This window comes from Drosophila busckii, chromosome 2L, assembly GCF_011750605.1.
Source record: "Drosophila busckii strain San Diego stock center, stock number 13000-0081.31 chromosome 2L, ASM1175060v1, whole genome shotgun sequence".
Lineage (NCBI taxonomy): Eukaryota > Metazoa > Arthropoda > Insecta > Diptera > Drosophilidae > Drosophila > Drosophila busckii.
In genome coordinates, this window is record NC_046604.1 from 12,240,530 (window position 1) to 12,251,639 (window position 11,110).

The window sequence follows — 11,110 nt, forward strand, 5'->3', positions numbered from 1 at the left end:
ACAACAAAGTGAAATGTAAGCATAAGCAAATCCTTGCTGAAACTGTAGACTTGTAAATGTGTCCAAATATTAAGCCAAGGTGGCAGTCGCATCAAATGCAATTACCTGTCAAGCTGCTTCTATAAAAATAAACATGTGTAGCTCACAAACAAAAGGTGTGTGTGTGTGTGATAGTCTCTCACTCTCTCTCTCTCTCTCTCTTTTTTTTATTTATATGTTGGCAAACAAAAGATAAAACACAGCACACAATTTGTGGCAACAGCATTAACAAAATTAATTTTGTAAAATTCTGTTAAGAATTCAATTTAAAATTATAGCAACTAATAACAAAAAATTACGCAATAAATTAAATAAAATAAATGAAACTATTTTCTTTTCCACTCTTAGCTAAATTGAATTGTGAAGGCTCACAGGAATTCAATTAAAATGTTCATCCTCTCGCTTAGCTGACTCCGCTCAGCTGTAAAATTGCAAACAAATCAAAGTCAAGACATCTAATGTCGAATAATTAAATAGCATTAGTTATGTGCTGCGGCAACTTTTGAACTACAAGTCAAAGTCTCAAGCGATGTGTTTTCAATCATTCGGCATAAGCTGAATGATTAATGTGCTTAAACTAGAGCGCGCGTCCTTGCCTTGAACTAAAGCCAGGCAAATGCAATGACGTTGATTTTACTTCAAACTAAAGCTGCAAAAAAGTTTGAGGCGCTGCCGCATGACAGTGCAACATATGCGACGGCATAATTAATCATCTAACGAACGTGCTGTGGCACAGCAAAGAAGAAAAAAGGACGCAACTTTGCTACAACTGTCAGTTGTAGGCCCCACAGGACGGAAAAGTTGTAAGCCGCTTTTTGGTACGTAATATAAATTTATTGGCCGTAAACGGAATATTTGATTAGTTTGCCTGCAACTCAATTAAGCAGCAAGGCTCGACCTTTAATACATAATTGTCGTGCCAGTCATTTTATTTTATTTGCCATACACTTTAATTAAAACTGTGCAGCAATTAAAATCGCATCAGCAACAAGCGTTGCAACAACCCGCCGCACTGCCTGCCCATTAAAACAATGGCCAAGCGACATCCGCGCTTCGACTAGAGTGCATAATTTATTAATTGCGGAAGAGGTTTACACAAAGTGCAAGTCAGACAGCAGCTCAGGAAGTAGTAAAAAGGAAGCCAACATACAAAAAATGATAAAAGACAAGCCTTAAATAAATTAATGCAACTTTTCAAAAGAAACTTGTGTAAAGCTGCTTAATTTTGCAAATGCTTTTTATATAAAATTCAAGTCCAAGTGCCACATATCTGCAAGTTGCAACTACTCTTGACATATATATCTATATACAAATGGCATTGGATATGCTGAAAATTGTTTGCCCATCAACAAGTGCAGCCTGCTGGGGGGCTGAGGCTAATAGAGTTGCAAGGCTAATGGCGGCAGTGGCAGTGGCAGCTTTTGCTATTTTTAATTAAGTTAAGAGCAAATGTGCAGCCTCTGACAGTGACACGCCCATTACGCTGCCCTTCATGCAACTATTTGTAGGCGTATAAGCGCATGCACTTGTTACTGTCAATCTTGCAACATTGTGTGGCAAGCCCTGCGTTTGTATTTTTGGCTTGCCGTCGCTTCCTGTCGCGCATTGCAATTAAAATGTAAGAAACTCGCTCTCACTCTCTCTCTCTCTCTCTATGTGTCTTTGTCAATTGCTTTACTAGTCACATACGCTTGGCTTTTATTCTACGCTTTGCATTTTTCATTTTATTTTTTATGTTCTCACATTCACTACGCTTTCCACTTGCAACATTTGCAAGTTGCATGCAACTTATTTCGATTGCAATTCAATCGCACATTTTAATCAAATTCAACTTTGTCAACGCTTTGAGTTTCAATTAGTTAATTAGAGTGTTGTGCAATATTATTAATTTAATAATACAAAGCAAAACTAAACATAAGCTATGCAATTTATATTAAATTATATTTAAATTAAAATATCGATAACGCTTAGCGCATTATGCAACACTGCAGCTGTAGCTGAAGCTGCAGCGCAGCCAACTTAACTCTTTTTCACTGCTTACGCTCAAGTTTAACAGGCACGTGTCAAAGGCAAGTTTGCAATTACTTTCAGAAAAGTTAAGAAAATTATTATAGAAATTATTTTTTACACACACACACACACACACAGTTAATAAATTGCTGCTCAACTTTCAGCTAATTTCAGTGTAAGCTAAGATGGGCAGAAAGCAAAAGATGAAGAAAATGGCAGCTGCCAAGGCTGCAGCTGCCTCAGCTCTAGCGGCAGCAACTGCAGCCGATACCAAAGTGGAATCCAAGGCGGCAACTATGCAAAAGCTGCTGAGTTGCTTGCAGCAATCGGAGGCAGCTGCCTGCTGCAGCAAAGCGAACTGCGAGACAGCTTCGAGCAGCAGCAGCAGCAGCTCATCAGCTAGCGAAGATGATGATGATGATAAAGCAACAGCAGAAGCTGTGACTGCCAAGAAGGAGCCGCAACCCAATGAGCTGCTCAGCTTTATGAAACATTCGCGTGGGGAAAAGAAAGCGCGTCGCTTGCTCATGAAACTGGATCTGGAGCCGGTGCAGAATGTTTCGCGTATCACCATGCGCAAGGCCAAGAATGTGCTGCTCATTATAGATCAGCCGGAGGTATACAAGTGTCCCAATACCAAGACATTGATATGCTTTGGCGAAGTACGCATTGAGGACACTTCGAATGCGGCTACAACTCAAGCTGCCGAGCGTTTTCTCAACGACATTAATCCCAGCTCCACGCAGTCAAAGTACGACGCTGTCTCGGCCACTGCCTCAGCTGGTGGCAATGATGATGACGAGGATGCCGCTGCTGCTGTAGGTTCGGCTGCTGCTGCCGCGCTGGATGAAAAGGACATTGAGCTGGTCATGATGCAGGCGGTTTGCTCTCGTGGCAAGGCCATCAAAGCGCTGCTGCGACACAATAGCGATGTAGTCAATGCCATAATGGACTTGACCATAGGCTGCTAAGCAGCAAGCTGTAAATTTTTAGTAACAATAAAGTCAAGCTATAGCCAAGCTGCATACAAATATTTGTATGCGTTTTTTTTGAGCTGCCAATCAAACTAATTAAAGTCAAAATATAGCCAAACAGCTGATCAACTGCATTGCAAACATTTGTATTTGATTTTTTGACACTTAATATTTAAACATTAGCAATTCGATAACTATAACTTGCAATTTTATTATCTGGAACTTGCAATTTTTTATCCAAAACATGGCACACATTTGTATTTGTTTTGGAATTCAAACTTTAACTTTTTGTTTGACACTTAATTTGTTATTTGATAACTAAGTTGCCATTTTTGTTATTATGGCTTGCATTTATTTTTGAAGTTCTTAATTATAATCAAATACTGTAGATTATTGTTATTGCAACTATAACTTTTGCCTAACTAACTTTGTTTGCCAACAATTTTCTTATTTTATAATTATTATGACAGCAACAACTTTGTTTTTATTGCTGCTCTTGGCTGTCATAATTTTTGCTGCACTCTTGAGTTTGGCGCTGAAATTCATTAAAAAATTTCGAGCATTTGGCGAAAATTTGATTGTTAAGCAGCTTGCCACGCTGCTGCTGCTGTGGCAGGTGCGGCAGCCATTCAAGAGTCGAGCAGTTGGAAGATATTCAATTAAAATGGCTTTTGTGCTGCTGTAGACAAAAGCGATGCGAAGCGAAACCCCCAAACCTCGGCCACTTAATAGATGTGCCACGCCTACTCTAACTTGCGGCTTAATTTCATTCAATTTGCAGCTGTCGTCAGCAGCAGCCGTTAAAGGGGGCTTTAGTTTTGCAAGTCGTGCAGGAAATTTTAAATAAAAATTTCCACAGAAAATTGATTAAGTTGCTCTCTTAAGCTTTGCAAATTAAAATAGCAACGCAACTAAAGTTTCGACAACAATTTCAAGTTTTGTGCATTAAAATTCATTTTGTTTCGTTACACAAACCACAAAAGTATTTTTTTTTTTTTTGCTGTTGCCCCAAAACGTTTATAAAGTTGTTGCGGCCAAGTTTTGTTGGCCACTTGAGGTGTTTTGTTTTTTTATTTTTCTTGGTGTTGCTTTCATTTGGTCTTTTGGCCATTTTGGGCATTCAAGTTGATTTTCAGCTTTACATTTCGTTGCGCATTTGCTTGACCAAAAGCCGATAAGGATTTGCCTGCCTGCCTGTCTTATCCTTGCTGCTGTCCTGTTTGCCAGCTTGCGACTGTCAGTCCTTGTGCGTTTGAGCATGAAATCTGCCTTTTACTATTTTATGTGTGTGTGTGTGCACAAAAAAAAATTAATGCGCTATTTAAACATTTAACAATTTCGTTATAAATTCAAAAACAATTTGCGAAGCTCAAATTGATTTTAATTATTGAAATGTTCGAGACGTTGCTTAAAATTAACTTATAGAATTTGCAGCCCTTTGCCTCCCAAGTAAATTTTGACACACACAAAATGTTATATTTTTACTTTGTTAATTTTTATTATTTACCGCCTGCGCTAACAACTTTTCTTCCAGTGCATGTTAAGCCAAGCGCAGATCTGTTGCTTGGGCATTTGCTTAGCGCTACAATCGGCGCAGTTCATCAGGACCAAAGGCGCTGCTTAAGGCTGGCAGCTAATGATGGGCCCAACTGGCAGCAGGTTAAAGGTCGAAACGTGTTTGCTTCGTCGCACTTGAGTGCGTCTTGACTTCGAAGTGTTTGTTTGGTCTGTCGTTTGATTTGATGCTGCCACACGCGCAGCTGTTTGCCTGCACTTTAGAGCTCTTCAGGGCGCTTTTATTAACGCCAAAACCAAAGCAAATTGATAGCCAAACATATCGCCATATGACTTTATATCCGTTTTGTGCTTGATTTAGGACTTTTACCTTTGTGTAACTGATGCTAACAAATTTACTTTTATCTCGCATTATATTTCAAAGCCACAACACTTTCATAATTGTGGCAGCTCAGCGTGAAAAAAGGTCCTTGCTTTGCTTTATGTGCAAACATGAAAAGCAATTAGATAAGCGCTTGGCAATTGAAAAGCAAAGTCGCCAGCTGTTCGCCATTTATCAGCCAACCCAAGCTGGCCCAAGTTGGCCAACAACAAGATTGCGATTGAGGCAAGCAATTTTCTTTTCTAATTTCTAACTTTTATTCAGATTTCGCGTGGGCTGCGCAGTTAGCAACACTTTTATTTGTATAAGCAGCTTAAGCAAAATTCAAATTCATCGCACAATATTTTCTATTTCCATGGAAATACAAATATTGGAAAAAATTCTTTGCTTGCCATAAATATTATTGAAAATAGAAAAACAAAACTCTTTGCATTTCCATTTGCTAATACCTAAACAAAAAACTGAATTTCAAGTGAAAAGCTGCAGCAAAAAAAAAAAGCAGAGAATGGTACAGAGTAGAGCAGAGTTAATCCCCTGGGCTGAGTGCTTCGCAGTAGAAATTTGCTGGTGCATGATGATGCGCAATTTGTGCATTTGTTGCATGCAACAAATTATAAGCCAGTGGCTGTGTGCTGCCAACAACGTTATCTAAGGGTAGCCAGTACATTCTCATTTTTTTTTTCAATTTTCATGGAAATTGTGCACATCCTGCTTGACAAAGCCGCTTACAGGGGCGCGCAGGCAGCACTCAACGGACTAACAGCTCATGTTGCTGCTGCTGCTGTTGCAAGAGCAAAAGCGTGTGGCAATTGGCATAGCAAAAATTGTTAACCATTTGTTAAAAAAAAAACGCAACATTATTTAACTTTTATAGTGCACAAAGTGCGTTAAGCTTGTTAATGTGCGCAATGACAGTTCACATATTTTATTACTGCCTATGCATTGCATGCATGTGTGTGTGTGCCTGTGTGTGTGTGTGTGGCAGCTGCATATCAATTGGAAATCAACGCATTCAATTGAAGTGCGCAGGTAAAACTCTTGCCCTAAAATTTTATGTATCTGTTATATAGCATATATTCTGTATCTGTATCTATATCTTATCTGCGTTGGCGCTGCGCTGATTGCGTTTGGCTGATAAGCGCAAATTGGTTTTTATGCGTTAATGTGTTTTTATGCGTTTGCACGCACATAAATTTCAATATTAATATGCGAATATGTTTGACAAATTGTGAAATTGACACACGAGCTCAATTCAAATATGCAAATGTGACAATGCAATTGCATTTGCAAAAAGTGTTGCCTACTTGGCAGCGCAGTCATACAAAAATTATTTGCCTACTTTGCAGTGCAGCAATTTACGCATTTTTATTGTATTTAATATATATCAATGCTTAACTTACCAGAAGCTGTCCGTAGCAGTTGCAAATTTGTTGCCACAAGTGGCGTGCATTTTGAGCACGTCTGCCATATGTTGCACTTGCTTAACTTGCCACGCAGCAGTACTGGGCTGATGATGATGTCGTCGTCGTCGTCGCACACTCTTGAACTGACTTGACTGAGCTGAACACTGGGATACTATACTGGGAATTTGGACTAGGACTTTTCTTATTTAACCGCTCAACACTTTTGGCCGTACTGTTCTATTTATTGACCAACTTCGTTGAGCTCACCAGGTTGAACTGAATGCTCGACCACAACACAAACGCCGTTGAAGCTCCCAAAAAGCAGCGAGCATCAGGTAGCGCGCACACACGAAGCGTCGCAGTCAACGAAGCGCACACACAGTTAATAAACGAACGAATCGCAACGAAGCAGCGTTCCAGCAGCAGCAGCAGCGACTTTTCCAGTGAAGACTGCGCAGGGGAAATTGCATACAGTCAAAGCTTTTGGGGCACACGCGTCGAAGCTTTCGCTTTCGCTTGCTCCTGTTGCGTCGCCCACGCTCCAGGAGACAACAGCAGCAGCAACAGCAGCAGCAGCTTTTAAGCTCGCGCACGCCTACGCATCAGCAGGAGCTGCCACCCCCTCGAGGCGGCTGGGTGGCGCCCCCAAAGTATGAGGCAATCGCAGCAGTTTGCTTGAGAATTCTCTGCTGTCCAAAAATAGCAACAGCACGAACATAACATGTCCTTGCTACAGCCCACACTGCCTGCTAAACAACAACAACACACAGTGGCAACAATTTTCATTTCGCAAACTAAGCTCGAAATTTTTCGCGTTTTGTCAAGTGTTTAGCATTTTGATATGGCGAATTTATTACACTTATTTTTAGGCCTGGCACAGCCTGTGCGTTTGTTATTGATTTTTATTTGTTGTTTGGCTTTGCTTAGCGCGTCGCCTTTTATGAATGAACTTGCTGCTTTATTGTTGCAGCAAGTTTTTCAATGTCGCCGCCGTCGCCTCCGCCTGCAATCCCATTAACTAAATGGATTGTCGTTGAGGTTTCGTGATGCGCACATGACGCCATTGTATTACAATTTCTTTATTAAGTTCGTCCAAGTCCCAAGCTAATACCAACAGCCTAACTCTTGCTTAGAGCTCTCTGACCAACTGGCGCGTATTTTGATTAATATTTGTTCGGTTTTTAAAATTAATTGTCTGCAACGTCTGCTCTGCGTTATTTCATTAATAATAACTGGGCGCGACGACGGCAGCAGCAGCATAAGTTGAAACGCTAACTCGCATCGCTTTATCAAGTATACGACGTGCGGCGCGTGGTGGGGTGTGGTGGCTTAACAAAAACAGGTGTCTCCATTAATGCCATAAATATTTCTTGGAAGCAAGCCACAAACTTTCAATGAATGAAATTAATGCGCTCTTATAAATAATTCATGCCCAAGCACAATTCATAATCAAATGTTGTTTTAGTTTTATAGGCAAAGCTATTAGGCTTTAATTATTTCGCGGAATTTGCGAAATAAACAAAAACAAATAAATTAAAGTAAATAAATTGCTAAGCACTAACTAACAGTTAAATAATATTTATTAAATTGTATTAAAATAGAGAAAAGTAGCACCAAATACTAAATGTTTAAAAATTTCTTATTGCAGCTTCACTTGTAAAAGTTACTCAGCTATAAAAATCATTTGCGTTTACAAATTGTAATTAAATTGTCAACATATCAACATAAAAATTACCTGTCAGCTTTTATAAACGTTAACATATCTGCAGGCAAGCGAAAAAAAACAACCGTAGCGTAAGTAATTAATTTACACGCGTTTGGCAGACATTAATGCGAAATTGATTTAGAGCCAACGGCATGTGTAATTTATCTTAATTTGCATTTTAGTTAACGCGCATATATTTCAATTCGAATGGTTAAATGTATATATAATGATGACAATAGCCATGTGTCGATTGCAAACATAAAATAAAACTCATTATCGTGCTGACTTAATTAGATAATGTTAAGTGTTTCCTGCCTTGATTAGATATTCAAAATAAAATCAGCTGATATGAATTTTATGCGCTACTTTAAGCATTAAATACAGACAACTAACAATTTGATGGGCTATATATATTTGTTATTGCTGTTTATGCTATACAAATATTTGTGTTTCATCGCTGCTGTTGCGGCTGCTCTTGTTGACACGCGTCTTCATCAAATAGTCCGCTGCTGCTGCTGTTATTATTATTAACGCTGGCTTAGCTATTCGCATAACCATTGCCTGAGCCTGCGTGGGTCATGTCAATGGCATTCAATCAAAATCATTATGTGTGCGTCAGTTTCTGCCGTTGGCGTCGTTGATGAATGCGATTGTAAACGTATTATACGCCACCCACCCACAGCAGCAGCACCCAAAACGAAGCACCACCCGCTGTTCTGCATCAGCGTCAGCAGCTGCTGCTGTCCGTCATCATGTGTACTTAAAATATAATCAAGTCACATGTGCTGGCACCTGACCCAGCCCCAATCCCTAAAAAAATGCACGTGACTGCGCATCATGCTAAATATTTGGCAAGGCTACTGATTGAGCCAGCAAAGAGAGATTGATTAAAGTTAGGCAAGATTGATATATAATATATCAACATATCATTTATAAAGCTGGCAGCTGAATTTGGAAACTCAAACGCTTTGATATTACTATTAATATATTAAAAACTATTAAAAACATTATATACGCTTAAACTTGGTTAATCAGCTTTATAAAAAGTAAGCTTACTGTATTATTGCATTTGTTTTCAATAAATTAAGTGTTAGCAGCGCTTTTAAGCATTTTCCAATACTAACTTCAATTAGCCTTTGCATTTTATAAAAAGTATAGCATACTTTTTGCAGCAACTTCCACTCTTCGCTTTCTAAGAGCAAATTTAGTGCTCCAATTCAATAAATTGCTTTGTTTAGTAACAATAAAACTTGTAACATAGGCACAGTTAAAAATAAAACTAAACCTGCATACAAATCGCATTAAAATGAAATTAATTTAGTGCCTCACTGTTGGCTTTGCAGCTAATTGACGCTGGCTGGGCAATTAGCCTTTAGCTACATATATGGGCTATGGCCTGTGTGTGCTTAGGCGGCAAAGTGCCTAAGGCAAGCGACCGCACCTGTTGCCGCGCGGTGGCAAAAGGTCAACTCACTTAGTGCCGCCGCGCTGGGACAATACACTATATCCATATATATAAAATAAATATTTATAGAGTTGTACTCACCTCAATTTCACAATTATAGCGTGGCTCATGTGGTTTTTTACATTTGGCGCAAATGAACGAATACATGCAAATTGTTTTTCTTAATTTGAAGCGCTGGGTAATGCCTGATTAGCGAGAGAGAGAGAGAGCTGCAAAAAATATAGAAACACAAGCAAAAAAAATACTTTAGGCCAAGTTGTTGAAAAATTGTTTGTGGCAGCAGCAACAACTTCTTTTTGACGCAAATAACGTCAGCGACTGACGACAGCGGCGGCCTCAGCTTTGGACTTGTGGCTACAAGAGAAAGAGAGCGAACGAACCGAGGCAAGCAACTGGGTGAGCGAGCTTAAGAGAGCGCCCGGCAAGCCGTGTGGGTGTAACAATATGCGTGTGTGTGTGTGTGTGTGGGCAGACAGCAGTCCGCAGGTGTTTTTTGCAGGCTCGCAATGACGTTAATGCGAGTCAAGAGCGCAAGAGAGAGAGAGAGAGAGAGCGCGCGCGTTAGCGTGAGAGCTAATTGGCATAAAGTTGGAGCGCAGTGTATTAATTCTTATGCTGCCGATATTGTCAGTAATTTGTAAACGAAAAAAAGCAAAGGTGCAAAATTGTCGCACGCCCACACACAAGCAACAAGGCAACAAAGTGTGGCACAGAGAGAGAGTGAGAGAGAGAGAGAGAACAGTTAACGACGCAATAAGCAAGCGCCTACACTTGTTGTTGTTGTTGTGCTGCTTTGTTTGCTCATTTGTAATTTGTAGGCGCGTGTAAGTTAAACAAACACATAAAAATGTTGTCTAATTGCTGCTGCCTGCTTGCGCTTTTGTTAGTTAAAAATACCAGCAGCAGCAGCAGCAACAACAACAAGTGCCCCGCAGTGTCAGCAGCAAGTTGCAACATATGCTTGAGTTAAACAGCCAACATCTTCAAGTGTCAGCGCTTGTTTTTGTTTTTAATTGTCCACACACACACACACACACACAGACACACTTTATGTTCTTTTATATATAGCATATATATATATTTAGCTTATGAAGTTCACTGCCAAAAATTTTCATTTCGCTTTCAACAAAAAAAAGCTTCGCCACGCTTTGACGCCATATTGTTGACACACACACACACACGCACAGTTGACTGTTTTTGTTTTATATATTAGTTAGCTCTTTTAGTATATTATTACTTTATTTTTATAAATAGTTTTGATTTTAATGCCTGCGCCTATGACTGCTTAGCTGCTTTGCTTCTTTTTTAGTTAACCTGCTCGCGTTGACCGTCAGCCGAAGGACTGCCTGTCCTACTGAAATTCCGCTCGTTTGCAGCCCCGTTTGGCTGTTTGACGCTCTTCGGCAGTTTAACACACACACATACAAATTGTTGCCTACAAATTCCTACGCACTGTTTGTGTCCATGTGTGTGTGTTAGGTTAGGCACACGCATAACAAAAAAGCTCGCATAAAAGCTTTGCCAAGTTTAAATGTCAGGCTACAGTGGCGTGCAAAATATTAGTCATACTTGCTTAATTGCATTTTAATCCCAATTGGCAGCAAATTTGTTTATATA

The 11,110-nt window shown here is 39.7% G+C and overlaps 2 protein-coding genes across 3 annotated transcripts in view; one reads left to right on the plus strand and one right to left on the minus strand.

The window, feature by feature from the left end:
• The window catches only part of LOC108607754 (receptor-type tyrosine-protein phosphatase-like N), a 33,696-nt gene extending 23,994 nt beyond the window's left edge, over window positions 1-9,702 (minus strand). Inside the window, exon 1 of one of the 2 annotated variants that reach the window (XM_017998780.2) lies at window positions 9,575-9,702. The gene's annotated coding sequence lies outside the window, so the exon portion shown is untranslated. Of the gene's footprint in view, window positions 1-6,320; window positions 6,598-9,574 lie in introns of those variants that run through there. The other variant, XM_017998779.2, reaches the window with a different exon arrangement.
• On the plus strand, window positions 2,094-3,082 carry LOC108607755 (nascent polypeptide-associated complex subunit alpha). Its single transcript, XM_017998781.2, has 2 exons — window positions 2,094-2,108; window positions 2,224-3,082. Exon 2 carries the CDS (start codon window positions 2,235-2,237, stop codon window positions 3,018-3,020), a length of 786 nt encoding a protein of 261 aa, XP_017854270.1. The 5' UTR covers window positions 2,094-2,108; window positions 2,224-2,234; the 3' UTR covers window positions 3,021-3,082.
• Window positions 9,703-11,110: the final 1,408 nt, after the last annotated feature.

Coding starts and splice junctions, on each gene's coding strand:
- LOC108607755 (XM_017998781.2), top strand. CDS start 2,235: ATGGGCAGAAAGCAAAAGATGAAGAAAATGGCAGCTGCCAAGGCTGCA.